The 18,032-nt window shown below is 45.5% G+C and overlaps 1 protein-coding gene across 6 annotated transcripts in view; it reads right to left on the bottom strand.

Annotated features, from left to right (window-relative positions):
* LOC124481486 (thrombospondin type-1 domain-containing protein 4-like) overlaps positions 1-18,032 on the bottom strand; it is a 29,462-nt gene that overhangs the window by 4,223 nt on the left and 7,207 nt on the right. For 5 of the 6 annotated variants that reach the window (XM_047041433.1, XM_047041434.1, XM_047041431.1 and 2 more), the window contains 7 exons: positions 3,604-3,808; positions 1,759-1,934; positions 1,422-1,518; positions 992-1,189; positions 732-861; positions 290-494; positions 26-199 (listed from right to left, as the gene is read on the bottom strand). In XM_047041433.1, coding sequence (XP_046897389.1) covers positions 26-199; positions 290-494; positions 732-861; positions 992-1,189; positions 1,422-1,518; positions 1,759-1,934; positions 3,604-3,808 — 1,185 coding nt within the window. Of the gene's footprint in view, positions 1-25; positions 200-289; positions 495-731; positions 862-991; positions 1,190-1,421; positions 1,519-1,758; positions 1,935-3,603; positions 3,809-11,383; positions 11,727-18,032 lie in introns of those variants that run through there. The other variant, XM_047041436.1, reaches the window with a different exon arrangement.

An 18,032-nucleotide genomic window follows, 5' to 3' on the forward strand; every position in this document is an offset into this window, starting at 1 on the left:
GTTCTCGGTCCAGTGGCATGCCTACCCTGTTTCCCCACTCGGTGAGGAACCAGCTCTTGGCGCAGGGCCCCATGTCACAGTTCTCCGCGTCACTGGGCCTCAGCTTCATGTTGCACTCTTCGTCTTCCACAAAGTCCCCCACGTTGCTGACGCAGCGCACCTCCCGGGCCCTCTGGCCGACGCCACACGGCACGGAGCACTGGAGAGGGAGACAGCACACAGGCTTCAGGACCATCCTGGGCTTCTCACCACACATGAACTCCACACGGGCCAGTGGGCGATCACTTACGGTGCTCCACTCGCTGCGTATCTGCCACTCGCTGCAGATTTTCAGCTGGCAGGTGCTGGCCGTCTCGGGCTTCTCCAGGTGGCGGCAGAGGGTGGTTTGGACGTTGAGGGTGCGGTTGGCGTACCCCTGGCGGCACAGCACCTGTCTGTGCTGCATGCCCAGGCCACAGGTTTTACTGCACTCGGACCACTCCCCTATGTCCCAGCTGGAAGAAACACAACGTTTCACAATGAGGAGCAGCCACGCGATCGACATGTCTATCAAGAAAGACTTTTGTGCTTGTTTTGTCTGTACGTGCGGTGTGCGCGGCAGGGCACGTGTGAGAGGGTGTGCCTGTGAGAGTGTGTCTGCTCAGACTAATCCTTTTGTGTGTGTCTGCAACACTGCCTGTAACGTGTATGGGTGTCAGAGAGGAGAGAGGGGGGGGGGGGGGAGCGCTCACAAGGCCGGGCAGGGCTGCAGGCTACAGGGTTCCTCCTGCGAGCTGGGCCTGGTGCTGCTGTCACACAGGCTTTCTGACACCTGCTCATGACTCAGCCTGTGGACGCAGCGGAAGATGGTGTGCCTACTACCTGCAGAGCACGATTCACACAGGGGCTAGCAGTTATTGACATCAGCACTATCGACCACGGCAGTGGCTTGCATTGGTGTATGCGATCTATTGAGGATCTATTTGAGCAAATAGTGCAACGCTGTTTTCACCTCGGCCACAGGAGGTGCTACACTCTGTTGTCCCAGACAGTTTCCAGTTGTAGTCTCTTTGGCGTCGTGGCGGCGGGGCCAGGGGCACCTGGTTGTCAGGGTTTTGAGATGGGTACCTGCTGCCCCCACCCGTGGGTTCATAGCCCTCTGGCTGGGGGTTACGATGGTTGTACCCACCCTGCCCATTCAGAGTGTTGCCTTAGGGATACAACACAGTGATTCAGCCGTTAAAATAATATTTTTAAACCATACACATTGAAATGCAGTGCATTTGTTTTCAGCTGGGTATGTTTTAATGGACTGTCTCAACCCCGATTCTCCCCGTGACAAGTGTGTGTGTTTGTCATCTGATGGCACGGTAATGGTTCATATAGTGGTTCTTAGTTCCTGGTCTGGGTCTTTGTTATGGTTCGGTGTTGCCCTGCCTCACCTCCAGGCCTGTGGTCAGGGTGCTGTGGACTGACAGGGTTGTCAGAGGGCAGGATGTACTCATAATGAACTCCTGGGTTGGGCTGTTGGAAGATGACCTGGGAACAGAGACATACTTATCATATATTTATTATACATATATATATATATATATATATATAAAAGTTTTCAAAAATGTTATCTGATGAGGTTTATAATAAGGTATAGGGATGAGAGTCACAGATTTTCAGAAACACAAACTTTGCTTTTGAATGATGATCCTGGGCAAAATGTCTGATCACTGTGTAAACGTGTACTTGTGTGTGAGGCACCCCACTCCGTTCAGATTGGTTACGCACATAGACATCCAGGATCTCATTGGTGGGACCCTCAGCCAGGAAGGACTCTCCGGCGGTGCTGGAGATTTCATTGGGTCGTCGGTAAGTAAACATAGTGCCCACGCCCTGGTACTTCCCTGGACGGTCGATGGCCCAGTTCCCATTGATGATGGAACGACCGGAACGGCTACGCAGAGCTGCAGTACACACATACACACACACACACACACATAGTTTTTGTCACCATCAGCTGTACTGCTCCTGCTCCTGAGACAGCTACTATGGCAGCCACATCCACATAATTGTTCTTCATGTGAAACAGTTTATCGTAACACGCAATGCCATAAAATGTGCATTTCCATCTTTCTGAAAGTAATTACTGTTAACTGAATAAACGCTGTCATATGGATCTTCAAAGTTGTGTCTGTTATACAAGACAACCTGTTTGTTTAGTACTGGCAGACCTGAATTTAAAACGGATGGCAAAAAAACAGATTTTCCATAGCTGGCTTCCATGAATAGACAGCCACTAAGAGCATAAAATTACTTAGGACAGAAGTGTTTGGATAAGTAATAGAACATTAGTAATGCACACATTACACAAACACAGAACTTTTCAGGGGTCAAAGGTGGACAACAAGAGGTTTATGGAAGAATCCTTTTAGTGTCCAGTTTTCCTAACCCCCTCCGAATATATGCGTCTATGCCGAGGATGTTGATTTCTCTGTGAGCTTCTACTCACTGATATACAGTACCAACTCTTCCAACAATAACGCAGACACACAGAGCAGCACAGTCCTTGAAAGGAGCCATTGTCTGCATATGTATTTCCTTGTTTAACTTTATGTGTGTGTGTGTATGCGTGTGTATGCGTGTGTGGCTGAGTGTGTTGCTGCGTAAAAAAAGAAAAGGTAAGCATGTTTTGGAACCCTGGCAGCTGTGTCTTGAAAGTTGAAAGCCTCAGAGAGATAGAGAAGGAAAGAGAGACAGACACAGAGAGAGAGAATAATGAGAGAGAAAGAGATAGGGAGAGAGAGAGTGTGTAAGAGAAAGAGAGAGAGTGAGGGAGGGGGTTCCATCAGTGGTGTTGGTTTTCTAGGAAGCAGTGAAATTCCTCACATTAATTAAAAAGGATGGGAAGGCTTCTGGAAAAGGTCTTCTAATGAAAGCTTGTTTATACACTTTCCCTCAGGGGTGCAGCTAAGATGGGAGGAAAGTAGGGGGGAGAGGGAGGGGGAGGAGGGGGCAAGACGAAGGCGCAAGACGAAGGCGCTCCCTCGGTCAGACCCACTGCTGTGCTATGGCAAAACCCCTCTCATTAAACCAATGTCTCCAACAATAAAACACTGACATTCCAGTAGTAACTCCTAAAATAGCAGTATCCCACTTCTGAGCACACTGTTGAGCTTCGTAGACTACAACAATTACTTATCCAGCCCATTTCAGTGAGAGGGTTCTATATAAATGAGTGGCGTGCGCCCTCATCCAGATCTCACTTCCTCTCGACTTCCTCCACCTTTTAATTAAACAAATTCAATCACGTTTACAAGCAGATGTTCCCATCCTACTGCCTCAAACCTGCCACTCAGAAACAGAAATCCACAGTAAAAGAAAAAAAAAGTCAGATGTTTCATATTAATTAGTATTTATTACTTGATGCTGATCTTAAAATGAGACTTTCTTATTGAGGGTGTAAATGTAACAAAACATAATACAACATATGGCTACAGGAAATCCCTGAAATTGTTCTTGTATGTGTTTTGGACCCTGCCATGAGGAGAAATCCTGTATATCGGTCACCTTGGAGACGGTGGAGTAAAAAGAGCATGAGAGGCAGCTCCCCTCTGATGAAGACGTGACACTTACCCAGGTAGTTCCTGCTCTTCATCATCTCTGTTACGTTGATCTTGGTGGCTCCCTCGGGTATCTCCACCACCTTGTGGTAGCCCACCTTGGACAGACTATGCTGGAAGAGACCTGTCACCACCTTGCAGGCTGTGTTGTCTCCGCCGCACACCCCACACCTGTCCATCACCTTCCCAGAGCCCAGGTACTCATCACAGCCCAGGCTCTGGAGAGGAGCAGCGAGAAAGAGAGAAAGACACAGAGAAAGAGACATTGAACAAGTCAATGCATGCCATACCATACAGTACTTATTGGTAGAGGAATAAGGGCCTACTGCCAACATTTCCAAAATCGTGAAAAGAAAAATAAATCGGAATATCATCATATTCACCTGCAAAGTTTTAATGCGATTCACATTTTCAGTTAACTTTTCCACAAAGGAGCTACCTTTAACAGCAAACCATAACACGACAACAAGAAATTAGCCAAGGCCTTGTTTTATTCCTTAAGGCATATTCTTGGCAAGATGCTCAGGCAGTTTCCAGTCTAATCCCCTAGGCGCTGAGCAAGCTCTCTGTCTCCTATTGGCAGCTACAAATCACAGGAGGCCTGGATATGGTAAGTATACAACACTTAAATCAGCAGTCCATAAATTCTGCCAATCGAGCCGTGAACGAAGCCGCTCGCTGTGTGAACAGGTGCTGCAGGGTTTGGGACCGATCCCACTGTAGTTCCAGATTGCTGGGGAGTGGTCACAAGCAGGGCAGGACAAGCTCTCACTAGTGCCATGGACGAAAGTGGACATCCAGGGGAAGGGAGTCACCAGAGGATAGGAAGTCGTTTGGAATTAATGACACAAAGCTCCTCTGTGATTGGACGGCTGCCAAACTCTGGTCTCTCCAGCCCGTGTGCATATCTGGAGGGTTGTAACCGCGAGTGCAGTGGCGTTCATGTGAATCCCTCCAGCTCCAAGACATTACACCGTTACAAACAATTTCCTCCTGATCCCAGTTGAGGTATTACCAAGCATCCTGCATGAATATATTTGGTCCCAACATTCATAAATACATGTTTATGTGTATACACAGTAATCCCTTTCACAGGATATCCACTGTATGGTTACTAAACAGTAAATGTGTGGTCCTAAAGCATCAAGTATCATTCTAAAGCTGAATGGGAAGAGAATACGTAGTTATTAAACAGGGTTTTAAGCAACAGAACAGCATAGATTTTGTCTGTCTTCACTTCGCTAAAGCATCCGTCAGGCTGGACTGCCAGGGTGGGGAGCCAGGTGTCCAGGGTTGGGCTGAGGAGATTGGGCTGAATTGGGAAAAACTCAAGAGACTGCAGCCAGGCTCTGGATCACCCAGAGCCCTAAAGTGTGAACTGGTCTAAAGCGGTACTGTGGCCAAAGCAAACCCAGAGCACATCCTTCTTTACAGGAAATGGACGATGAGAGAAGTAATAGCAAAGTAAGAAAAACGACAAAGCTGGCGACCGCTGCTAAAGCTAAATGGAGAACACTGAAGATTAGGTTTTCTAGTTTAATTTAAAAAAGTAAACGTAAACAATATATGACAGATACAGTTCAAGGTTGTGATTATATATGACCAAACACTCAGTTTCAGGACCCTGCATCATACATAGTACATACAAATTATGGCAGAAATATCTTAATTTCTCACAATATTTCTTGTCCCAGTTTGACTGAAAAATGCAGCATGAAAAGCTTATAAACTTAGACCGACACGCCTACATTTTACTGTCTTCGCAAGTTCTCATCTCTTGAATCACTCTAAAACCAACTGACCAAAAACTAAAGTATCTCTTTCATCATTGTAACAGTTTTTGCATAGTTCTAGTACAGAGACATGGTCCTTGCCCTCACACAGCAGTGCTTAACAAACCAAGGTTATCTTTGGATTCATGACTCGGAAAGACTCAGAATTCAAATATATTACAGTGTAAAGATAGAAAATCCCAATTTACTAATATATAATTTGGTGTATAAAATATCACAACTGATGAGTTTGTGGAAAACCTGGGGTTTCAGAGAGAGAGAGAGAGAGAGAGAGTGATTAAAACAAGGCCCCTATAATACAGGAAGTGTAAAAGAATCTCAGATTTATTAGATATCCAGTGATTTGAGCAGATCACTGCTTGTACTGTAACAAAATCACAGTCAAGACTTTGTTCAAGAGAGAGGCCATTGTTTATCCCCTGACAAAAAAATCCCAAACACTCTATTGTACCTTCCGGCATGTCCTTGAAAAATGTGACCTCTTTCATGAACCAGTCAAAGTGAGGTACCACAGTTGTCGGGACACATTACTGTAACGTACACAGAGGCTTGACTCAGAACAACTATTTTCAAAATCTCAGAATGGAAGACAAATGAGGATCCAGGTTTGGAAGAATCAACGTTTTTCCTCTAATGTAATTTGCTGTGTTCAAGGGCTCACTTATTCCGAGTCCAACCACACTGCTGCTTTCTTCACCTTCACTCCATGGGTGGTTTATGACACTTGGCACCAGATGCCATCCCGTTTTCAAGAAAACAGATCTTAAAATGTCCCTAAAATCTACCTTCATCTGGAAATGGTTAGATGTGTCACTGTTCTAGAGTCGACGGAGGAATGGGGAAAACAGCATGAGTCTTCCTGTAATCCCAGAGGTATTGCTAAAGATTTGATGGTTTTAGACTGGCTTGTCATCAGACAGACCATGATTATTATTCTGACATTCTAGTGAAATTGTGAAATTTTTAACAACAGCTCAACAGAGTATTCACAAAGATTTACAAAGACATGCATTGTCCTAAAAAAAAGGTCTTCATCAATATCCCATAAGTGTGCAGGAGAAAAAGCAAGAATATAAAAAAGGAGAGAAAATCAACATCTACTGTAATATCATCACCCTACACTCACTGTAACATGCACACTGTCAACACACACAGTTGTAAAGACAGTGTCCTTGAATGCATTTACCAGATATTTGGCCCAAACTCCACTTGCCTTGCAATAATCAGTCTTTTAACACTGTGGGGGTTCTGGTTTGTGGTTCCCCCAGAGGAAAGCAAATATGAATAAAAACGAGCGGTCAGAGTGACTTCATGCTTAAATGAACAAGAATGTCTCTTAACTCTCTCCCGCCGTCAACAGTAAATTCAGTCATGTGGTGGAAAGGAGCTGCTGGGTTTTCTCAAAGGCGTGGCTACATGGTGAGAGTGTGTGCGGACCGTGTTGAAGTGAGTTGTGTGTGTTCGTCTATGTTGGTGAGATGGAGCAATTTACTGCCGACAGCCAGATGAAGCGGCTAACTAAGATACAGACACTGGCAGGTGCAGACGTAAAAGAACTGAACCACACCAACACACTCCAAATGCATGCAGCTGTCTGAAAAGCACTTCTACACAAATTATCCATTATCAACCACATACTGTACACATTGCCAGGCAGTTCTGGCTCTCAGTGCTATGTGTGGAGAGACAACTCTATCCTGGACTGTAATTCTTTTGATCCCAGAGTCTCTCTGCCATGTTCACGGCTGGCAGTCAGGGCTCTCTCTGGGCTGGTGGGATCAGTGTTCCCACGCTACGCTATTCTGGGTGCCAGGACCCACCAGGCTGGAAAGCCCAGAGGGAGAACTCAACTTCACAGGCCAAATGTAAATAAGGGAGGTCAGGTAGAGTAAGGTTGACATTTCTCTTGCACAGTGCCAAGACACCATGTTCAATTAGTCGATTAAACACTCCCATTGTTGACAATGATGGTACATTGGGTGTTAGGCTTTTAGAATTATTAGAATATCATTTACGTGTTGGCCGGCACATCACAGTATTCAAGTCATTTTTTAATACATTTAGGACACTAACTGCACTGTATGTTGATCTTGCAGACAACATAAAAATGAAGGCGTCAACTAAATTAATTGAGTGTTTGGCCTGAAATCAGAGATTCTCATAAGAAACGCAGGACAAAGATAATTCACAACTCATCTTCAGGCTTTATAAATCCACTTTCAGATGAAAGAGACACGCTCTGTAGACCAAAATTTATGACCAGAGACTAGCAGGGGTTGTTTTGTGAACAGTATGGGAACATCTTCAATTCTTAACATACGTACAGCCAGGAAACTCTGGAGAGTTGCCACTACTGTTATCAAGTCTTGGCTAGCAATGACAGGCCAACTCATCTGGAAATGCAATATTTACATTAGTGAGCTTCCAGTGCACAGAATTCTGGGGCACTTTGTCTTAGCCAATAATTTATAGCTAAGGTGACCTTAAAACAAGATGGTCACAGACTGGAAATGATATTACTGAAATGAAAAGAAATCTCACAAATTGAACCCAACACAGGGAGGTTGGGAGAAGAGACAAATTATTATCCGTTTCCAAGGTAATGTAGACAACAGGTCGAAAATAAATAGTCAGTCTAGTGTTTACGAGTGTAACTTATTAAAGGTGTTGACAATGAGAAATATTATGGTTAGAAACACTTTAAATCAAACACAATACAGAAAGCTATGGCTTATCAGCTGGGACAAATTAAACCCTTTTCTGTTTTACTCCCAAATTCCCAACACATACAAGAATGTTCGCTACTGACAAGATTTAAAATATCGTGAAGCCATAGATCTTTGCAAAAGCCAAGATGCCACATTGTCTGAAGCAATCAGAAACACCAGGGTGTTACCGTCTTACTGATGAATTTACTGTATCGTCTTGCTCATAGAAAGCATAATTTAGTTTTTACTTGTAATTTATAACAGAGTGTATAGTTTTTCATGATTTGTAAACATGGGTTCAATTAGGATTTACAATGCTAACATGCTAACAGCATCATTTACATTGCTAACATGCTAACAGCATCATTTACGGTGTGATTCATCGTTCACAGCCCAGTGTTCCAGTAACGGAGCTCAGTTACAGTAAATGTGATGGTGATTCAAGGTGCCCTCATCTCCATCCTCTTTCCCGGCGAGGCCAGACATGTTCCAGAGGTATCACGTGGTCCCAGCCAGGGCCTGACTCGGCTCTGACTCCCTCACCCCCAGGACCGTCTCAACGGATGTGATGGAGCCATGCAGCCTGGAGCTGTGAAGGCCCGCAAACCTCAGTCATGCACCAGTCATTCTATTCCTTTCATTTCACCTCCGTCCTGGCTTCCTGTCTGCTGAAACACTACATCACAATAGGGTTGAGGTGCACCCATGGAAGGCTGTGAGCATGACAAGACATACTGGATTAATTCATTACTGTCAAGCTGTAGGATTAGTTACGCTAAGCTAGGCTAGGCCAGGCTACGTTTGGCCAGGATAAACAGCTGGGATAACACAATTAGGATTAATGATAATTCTATTTGATTTCTGATCTCACAATCAGAGCAGACAAATCTTTGTTAATTTAATCTGGCTGCCCTCAATAACCATGACTCTCAGATCTCCTTGTCAGCGAATGTGCATGTTACTACTGATTCCTGTACCGATCCTTTTTCCAAAAAACAGATCACCTCATAGTTTGTGGATTGAGAAACCGCCCTCTCTGGTCCTTGTGAAGTGCATGTGTGTGCCATGGCCACAAGCATCTGTGGCCCACATGGTGCAATGCTTTTTGGTCCCAACTGGGCTAGCTAATGACCTGCCTTTGTCACAGTCAGCACCAAGAACACATCTGTAGTTGTGGCAGTAATGCTGAGGACAGATGACGTTGAGGGTGACATTTATCACTTGGGAATTGTGTGGGCAGATTGAAGTATAGTACTGTATACCTTCTGGAGGTTCTAAGACCTAACCACCCATCTCCCCCATGCAGTAATGAATAAAGCAATATGAGAGATCTAACGTTTGTGTGAGACTGCAGCATCAAAAAGTGATCAGAAACTGGCCAGTTTGGACTGCTATGAGAGCAATGCAATTATAGAGGGAAAATTGGCACGACCTATGTGCACCAATGAAACAGCGAACCACCTAATGTCCTGCTGTAACCCTCTCAACGGGTCTCAAAAAACTTTTTGTTCAACTAAATGATACAGACAAATGGACCATCACAACCCGCTTGTAGATGGAAGTGGTTTGAAGAATCTCAGAACTTGCCAGCCTTACTTTTACCACCTCCCCCTCTTTGATTTTAGCTCTGGAACTTGTATCAGGGATAAGCCATGAGGCCCACCAAGCTATGCAGCCACTAATAGAAACACAAGCTCTCGCGTTTACAAGACAGTGATAACTCAAGCGCTCTGTCCTTACACCATGGCATTTCCCAAATATCAATCATAACCATATGTCAAACTGGACTACATATCCCGAAAAACCCCAAGGGTGGGGGCGGGGGGGGGGGGGGTACCAGTATGAGGAAAGCTGTTGCTCCTGGGAGGAGTAGGCCGATGGATGTCCTTCATCAGCTTTAAAGAGGTCATCTATATTCAACAAGTCTTTAGTGTACTCTAGTCGAGGGATATAGCCTAGCTATGTCAGGAGAACTGTTATTCTCAAAGTCAGACCAATAATTGCTCCCTCACACCTCCAACAGCCCAGCTCTAGGCCAAGGGCAGTGAAGCACCATAAATGCCCACTGCTTGTAAAGGGCTCTGAAATAGCACACTGGGTGTTGATCCTACTGCCAATAAAATGCATAGGATTCCTCCTGACGATGATGTGTTTGTACAGGATCTGCTTCAGGGAGAGGTGCTGAATTGTAACAGCTACTTCCCTGTCACTAATCACACTGTCTGACTTTAAGACACACTCCAGTGTTTACATTTAGAAATAATTGCACACATGCTGAAAATATGGGGTGAAATCAAGAATTATTCATTCCCCCGGCCAATCAAAACTATGTAGAATACAAAAATTGATTTTATAATTATTGTTTTTTATATATTACAAAAAACAATGATGGTGTGTCAGTCAGCACTCAAACACTGACTGTCAGAAGCAGACTGATAAACACTAAACCAGAACAGCACAAAACAAAGCAACACCAACAACTCACCATGATACATATTCACAGATGAAACCACATAAATCAGACCATCACCAGTCCCGTTATATCTCATACTGCACTGCAGTGGTCTTTAACCCGGGTCATTGACCATTCATTTTATGACCATTCATCTTAATCAGGTGTGCTGGTGCATGGAAACATCTAAAACATTTAGGACAATGGGCCCTGAAGACAAGGGTTGAAAACCAGTGCTATTGCACAAACCTCTCCACCACCAACACGTGGATGCTAACTGCTGCTAACGCTAAGCTGCTGCTCATGACAAGCTAATTCAGGATGGCACGTATCCAATAATAGTGTTTCCAACAGTGTTTCCATTCAACGTATTGTCAGTACTATCTTTATGGAACTGTCCCTTCCAATAAAGGTTATCACTGGAGGGGTTGGGGGAGCTGGGGTGCAGTAACATAACACCACAACCAGCTCGTGAATGTGATGTGGAAAAATAACAGCCCACCAAAGAGGAGCTCCTGAGCTGTGAAAACAGTCCCACTTTAAATACCCCCACTCCCCATGACCTACAGCCTAACTGATCCATTTCACAGTCCCGGCGTAGAATAACATCACTCGTTAGTGTAGCATGCAAGTATATGACTACAATCCCACAATTCAGTTTAAACCACAGCCAGCACACAAGACGACATCTCCACCATGCAAATTTCAACGATAATATCCGTCCTTCTCCAAAGTCTATTTGGGACCAGGTGTTAGAGCTACGATCTAGGAGCCAGGGGCTAGGAGCCAGGGGCTAGGATCTAGGAGCTAGGAGGGGTAGGAAGAGTCAGTGTGTCCTACCTGTGACCACGGCTTCCCCTGCGCACGCACGTGGAGGCAGATGAGCAGCAGCACAGCCAGACCTGGTAGCATTCTCTCATGAAGGCCAACGCCAACGAACCAAGCACTCAGTCAGTCAAGCATTCACACGCTCCACACTCATATCACAGCGCCACACACTGTCACACGCACACGCACAAAAACCTCCAGGAGCGGCTTTGTTGAGCTCAGATCCCCTGGCTGCTGCTGCTCCTCTCTCCTCTGTCGCTGAAGAGCAGTGAACGCCTGCTCTGCCTGATCTGGGAGAGAACTGTCTTGTAAAATGAGCTGGAGGAGGTGCAGCTGGGGGAAGGGGGCATGTACGGGTGTGTGTGTGGGGGGGGGGTTGTTGAGGAGGGAGAGAAGAGGTGGGAAGAGAGGGTTAAACAGACAGAGAGAGAGATTGGTAGAGAGAGACAACGGTAGGGAGACAAATAAAGAGTGAGAGAGATACTGAAAAGTACAAAAAGATAAAGTACTGTATATAACTTGAAAGTGAAACTTGTTGGCAAGGGGGAAAGGGCTTATAGTTTAAATATCATATCTTCAGAAATCAAATCAAATAGCTTCTATATGGTCAATACAGAGTATCGAGTGGGGGATGGATGAGGCCCCTCAGGATGTGACAAAAGGTCACGTTTAAGGTCACCAAAAATTATAATAATAATAAAAGGGAGTGAAGACTTTTAGATACCCACTAAGGAAAACATATTCTTGAGATCCAAGAGGACATAGAGACTGAAGTCAGCATATGGTTTTCCTATAGCTGTTTCATTGTTTCCAGAACATTACATCCTACTTCATCAAGACACTGAAGTAAGGAGTGTGCTATCTGACAGTTGGTTTTCTCCTAAAGTTTTATAGTCCTACTGAGAGCATGGGGCATTGTAGCTGGATTCGCATGAAGACAAAAGAGAGTTTTTCGACCACGCGCCTGGAGACCCCACAAGATCATATTGTGCTGTTGTCAACAGTGCAGAGAAACCACAATACATTAGACAAAGAGAGAAAGAGAAAGAAAAAGAGAGAAAAAGAAAAGAGAAACAGAGAAAAGAGACAAAGTGACAGTAAGAGTGAGCTTAAATTTGCAAGAGAGTCAATAATGAATATAGGAGGTCTCCAGTACAGTAGATAGTGTTGCTGAACCCATCCCCTCCCTTGGGCTACAGGTGCCTGACTTCACACTGTTGAGTGAATTCATATATTTTCATCAAAAAGTGTGCTCCAGTTTAGTGAAACCATCAGTGTCTGAATGAGGCCTGGGGTTACGTAGCTTGTCTACATGAATTCAATCATTTCACCAAACACAAACTAAAAAACCATCAGGGCAAGCCAAGCCCGTCAGAAGACGAAAACTGAACAGTGAGCGTTTTCCACAGTAAACTAGTAAAGACATTATTAAATGAGAGAGCAGTCTCTCCACACCTGGAAATGGCTTGGCTTCTGCTGGCACTCGCTCCCCTCAAAACACACACACACACCCCGGGGCACATGCAATGATAGCTAGTAGCTTTCGCACCATGAAGACACCTACACAGACACACAAACAGCTGCACACATGTCGAGTGAAGTATTTTCAACAGCATACCCATCTCCATAGAGTCAAAGACACCAGCTAATGCACCCCCAAATTGAGGACAAAGCTCCTAATCTGAGAGTTGGGCTGGGGTACCGGCCTGCAAGCTACACTGGATCAACACACACACACACACACACACTTGGGTGGGGCTGCAAGCTACACTGGAGAAACGATGTCCTCCTGTAGCGTTGTTTCCTTTAACATGGGGGTCAGCACAGCAGGCTGGGCTCCAAATGTCTGATTCCTGAAGTCTTGTCTGTCCATGCACACACACACACACACCCACGCGTGCACACACATGATATCCATGCACCACAGCAGGTGGTCTTACCATTACTGTAAAGTATGAGGATGTGTTACAAAGAGAGTCATACAATGGCTGACTGTATTCATGTTTTGCCTCTAGAAAGATTTCCAGACCATTTTGCAGGACTGTGAGAGCCACACTCAGACGCCTCGTTCCGCTTCCTGTCCACTGAGATTTCTGTGTACTCCACCTGTCAAAATGTTCAACTACCATTATTTTCTTGACATACAGTACAATACATACATATCAACCCTCATTCTACCAGCATGCACATTTGGGGAAAAAAGTAATTTGAACGCTCATTGGAGTGGATTGAACATAAAGCTCCACAGGGATGGAGGAAGGAGAGTGAGTTGGGAGAAAGGAGCAAAGGCTTGATTTGAGGATCATCTGGGATACATGTTAGCATCTGCAAGGCCGGGCATGTACAGTATGGCCCATGATTGTTTCCTTGCAGGTATGTATCTGACTGGAAAGGGAGGAGCCGGAGTGGTTAATGCAGAAACCAGGTGGGGGGAGGGGGTTTGTGAGGGTGGGGGGCGGAGCCTGGGGAGCTGTTGAAGCCAGCTGACAGGGTGAGTGACAGGGTCATGTTAAGGGCCAGTGATACAGAGACCATAGTGGACCGTACTACACGTTTACGGCTGGTTCATTGTGAGCCATGGGACTGTGGCTGACGACACAAGGACAGATTACGCCTCTTTGTTGGTGAACTGAAGTCCACTAGGTGCTTTGTTATAGTGAGGCTTCTTTACACACCTTCTAATGGACTGTTGTTTATGAAAGCGTTAGGAACACAGATAACGGTTTAATTTATGACTGTTTGACCCTGGGGAGCAGACCACCAACTGCTCTGACACAGTCACTTAGGCATTGACAATCTTATCTGTCACTCGCAACTAACCATAAATTCCTGACACATAGTGACCACTGACCACACAGTAAGTAGCCTTTCCTTTAGTCAACACAAACACACAGGTGATAACCTGCTCCAGCACCTTGCCCTCTGGTGAGCTGACTGACACAGAGATATTGTAGTAACCAACATATTTTGCCGTGTTCTGTGCGTGTCTGCTGATTGCTATTAATACCGCTGCCTGGCCCCGTACAGAGTCTCCACGTAAATCAGTCAGAGACCTGGGATACCACCGCCCTCTGACCTACAAACACTGTCTGTCTGCTGCCTGGCTCCAGAGGCAGGGGCCAGTCCTATCCCCTGCACTTCTGTATTCCTTGTTTAACATCGCTGAAAATGACAGCTCCCATCATACAAAGGAGCCCTCATTTAGCTTATCACCATCCACAGGAAACCAGCGGGTAGGTCCATGTACCGTGGAGACCCTAAGACACACAATGTGGACAGCCTACATCTTCATTTAGAAGTCTCACGGCTACCCGGCACTGCAGCAGCAGCAGCTGTCCAACAGGCAGGATTATTTCAAATCGAGTTAAGCCTGCCAAGTAGTGCAAAACTAAATTGTAATACTCATGGCCATTAGTTGTACAAGGCCTCACACACCAGACAGTGTCAAACTAGAATAGACATCAGACCTTTGAGAATCCTCCAGACTATTTACATCACAATCAAAGGAAGTAAGTCACAGAGGAAGGGGAAAGCAGGAAAACTGTTCCTGTTGAAAGCGGACACTTAGACATTTTTGGCAGCATGAAAGAATCGCACGTCTCCAAAGATGGTCCAATCAGTGTGAACAGACACCTTGGATGACAAGTCCCTGGTCATCCACAGAGATTGGTGGACACCATGCTGCATGCCTCCAGCTGGGGCCTGTCGTGAGAGGAGGCCAGGTTGGGATCTCTTCGCCAGTCTGTGCCAGCCGTATTTCAGAGCTTTCATCCCTCCTTAAACCAGTCAGTCCTTCCCAACACGAGAATGCCTAAAACAGATGCAGCTGTCAAAGGAGGGGAACGGGAAAGAAAGGCGGGAGAGAAACAGTGGCTAGGAGAGAGAGGTGTGGGCGTTTGTTGGCTGTGTTAGGTTGGACTTGGGTCTGGGCCTGTGCTGAGGACTGGCAGAGGGTGGTAGGGAGCAGGCTAGCGGTCAAGCCCCTGACACAGCAGAGGGGGACATTGTTTAGCCAACATAGCTGCCAAACCTGGCCCCTCATCCCTCACAGGAGAACAGGAGAGTGGAGAGGGGGGGGGGGGGGGGGGGGGTGGAAAGCCGGCAGACAAACAAATGAAGGAGCTAAGGGGACTGGAAGCACATGTTACTAGCAGAGTTTTGACAGTTACTGACAGTTAATGAAATACATTCCCGGAGAAACGTTAACAGTCGTGAAGTAACTTTAATAGCTAAAGCATGGAGTGAAACTGTTCACCACGGTCCCATCAGTGTTCTTTAAAATCCAGGCATAAATTAAAGTGTGTCACGCGTTGACCACCAGGGGATATTGAGATTTTAGGGGGAATTGGTTTACCTCTACAGTAGCGCTACTGAAGCAAAGCCTTCCACCTTATCCATTCGCAGAATGCTAAGAGATCACCCTCCAGGAAGTAAACCTGGAGTCACGCACATCCAGCCCAGATACATTTCTCCAGATCTCATCCCACCATAGCCAGCAGAAAAGTGTGTGGTCAGAGATCAGGCTTTAAAAACACACACACACCCTTCTCCAGCGCACCTCCCTGGCAGAGAGCGAGCGCTCGCTGAGTCTAAATAGAACTCCCTCCATAAAGGGAGCTTTCTTTTCCGTGTCCGTCTAAGATGTGTAACAGCACTCACCATTTTTTTGGAGCCGGCTTCGGACTTTTCACTCTTTCAGTGTTACGTCTGGCACGGGTGGGAAGCACTGCAGTCCCACAGACCGGATCCAAGCTCCTTACATTAAGTGCATGATTCATAGGTAGGACTCAGTCTGTCCACGGCTAAGACAAGAGGTAATTACGGAGAACCCTTTACTGGCTTCTATCCATCAGTCACACAAAGTACAGAGTAGCTATTGGTGGACTATGGTGAAGACACATTATAGACACACATCTGCTACCAAATATCTTGAAGAGCAGAAGAATATAGAAAGGCTGCAGATAAAGACAAAGTCATACTTTCTTTCTGTTGTGTCAGTGCATATACATGGAGTCATATTGACATAACACCAAAATAACATAAACGATGCTTTCAGATATTGCTCTGTATGCCGGGCTGCCCTGTGCTTGACCTCCGCCCACATCCGCTCGGCCTTGCAGTCCAGTGTACAGCAACAGAAGAGCTGGAGCCACCAGACAAAACCACAGCTTTAAGGATTTGTCCCCTGGATATGTCTCAGATTTGTAGGGGCCCTACAGAATTCCAGGAACTCTACACACACGGCCATCACTTACAGAGAGCAATGAGGAATGTAGAATACCATGGGTTAGGTCGAATTTTCCATTAAAAGTGGTTAAACATATCTCTTGTCTAACAATAAGTATATCCCTGTAAGACCTGGTTTAAAATTAAAATAAATACATTGAAAGACCACATTTACATTGCCAATGGATCTTAATGTCTTGCCTTGCAATGCTATTGGATAAATGTGGTCTTTCAAAAAAAGGAATTAGCAATTAAAGAGCTAAAATTGACGTAATTTTACAACAAGGGGTCTTACAATATACTACGCCTCAATGGCTCCAGAATTGTGTAATATACTGTGGCACCAGTTGCTACTGGACTGTAACATCACAGGCCATAAACGCTGGACCTGAACCAATTAATTTCATCAGTTGTGTCAAGCTAGCTAATGAAGTGTGCTAAGCTAGCTATGTCACAGTACTGAATAAGCTCATGGAGCCAAAACAGCACAGCTGGAGACAGAAAAATCTTAAAAGAGAGTACAGTCTTTGAGTGCAGAGGGAATGGGGTGCCCCTAACAGTGACCAACTGTTTAGCCAACTACCGGTAAGCTCTAGATCACTCAGGATATAGGCTGCCTGTCTCACAGTAAGCCCAACGACTCAGCAGGTCATCCAAATATGAGAGGGCTAACTGAAATTCCAAACCCACACCCGTGTATCTACCAAATCCTTTTTTACACACAATCTAGGGCCGCTTGTAAATGAGACGTTAAGTATTTTTTTCTTGTAATTCGATTAATTTCAACAACTCACTACTGTTTCACTTAATAAGGCCATAAACCCTGGCCGAGACTAGTAAGCCTTGAATGTCTGCATCCTTGTGGAACCATAAAACCTGAGTGACGTGTGCTGGTACTCCGGTATTGAGTTGAGGCTCTGTGTGCGTCAGAATCAGAAAGGAGAGAGGCACGCGGTGGTATCCCAGGTCAAAGGTCAAACTGGCAGTGGCTGGCTGATCAGCAAATGAAGCTCAGGGAACTAGCAGCCTTTGGCCTGGTTAAGCGTGTAGTGTGTCCGGGGCCTATGGTGAGCATAGAATAGAGCTACAGATGTAAGGTTGGGCAATATGCCAGGTGTGTGTGTGTGTGTGTTCCTAAATAAACACACCTCCTCCTACATTATACGGGCCATTTGCATGAAGGTTATGATTGCTTCCAGCACCACATCTCTTCACTCTTACACACATACACTCTTACACACATACACTCTTAAACACATACACTCTTACACACATACACTCTACCATGATGAAGCCCATGTGCTTACTTACACAGCCCACTCAGTGCAAGTCTGTTTTGTGTATTGCAGGACCCAGTCACAGGAAACAGGCAGGGCCTGGCCAGGCAGAACCACACTGCAGCTCCACAGTACAATACACACACAGCTACAGTAAA

This window comes from Hypomesus transpacificus, chromosome 19, assembly GCF_021917145.1.
Source record: "Hypomesus transpacificus isolate Combined female chromosome 19, fHypTra1, whole genome shotgun sequence".
NCBI lineage: Eukaryota > Metazoa > Chordata > Actinopteri > Osmeriformes > Osmeridae > Hypomesus > Hypomesus transpacificus.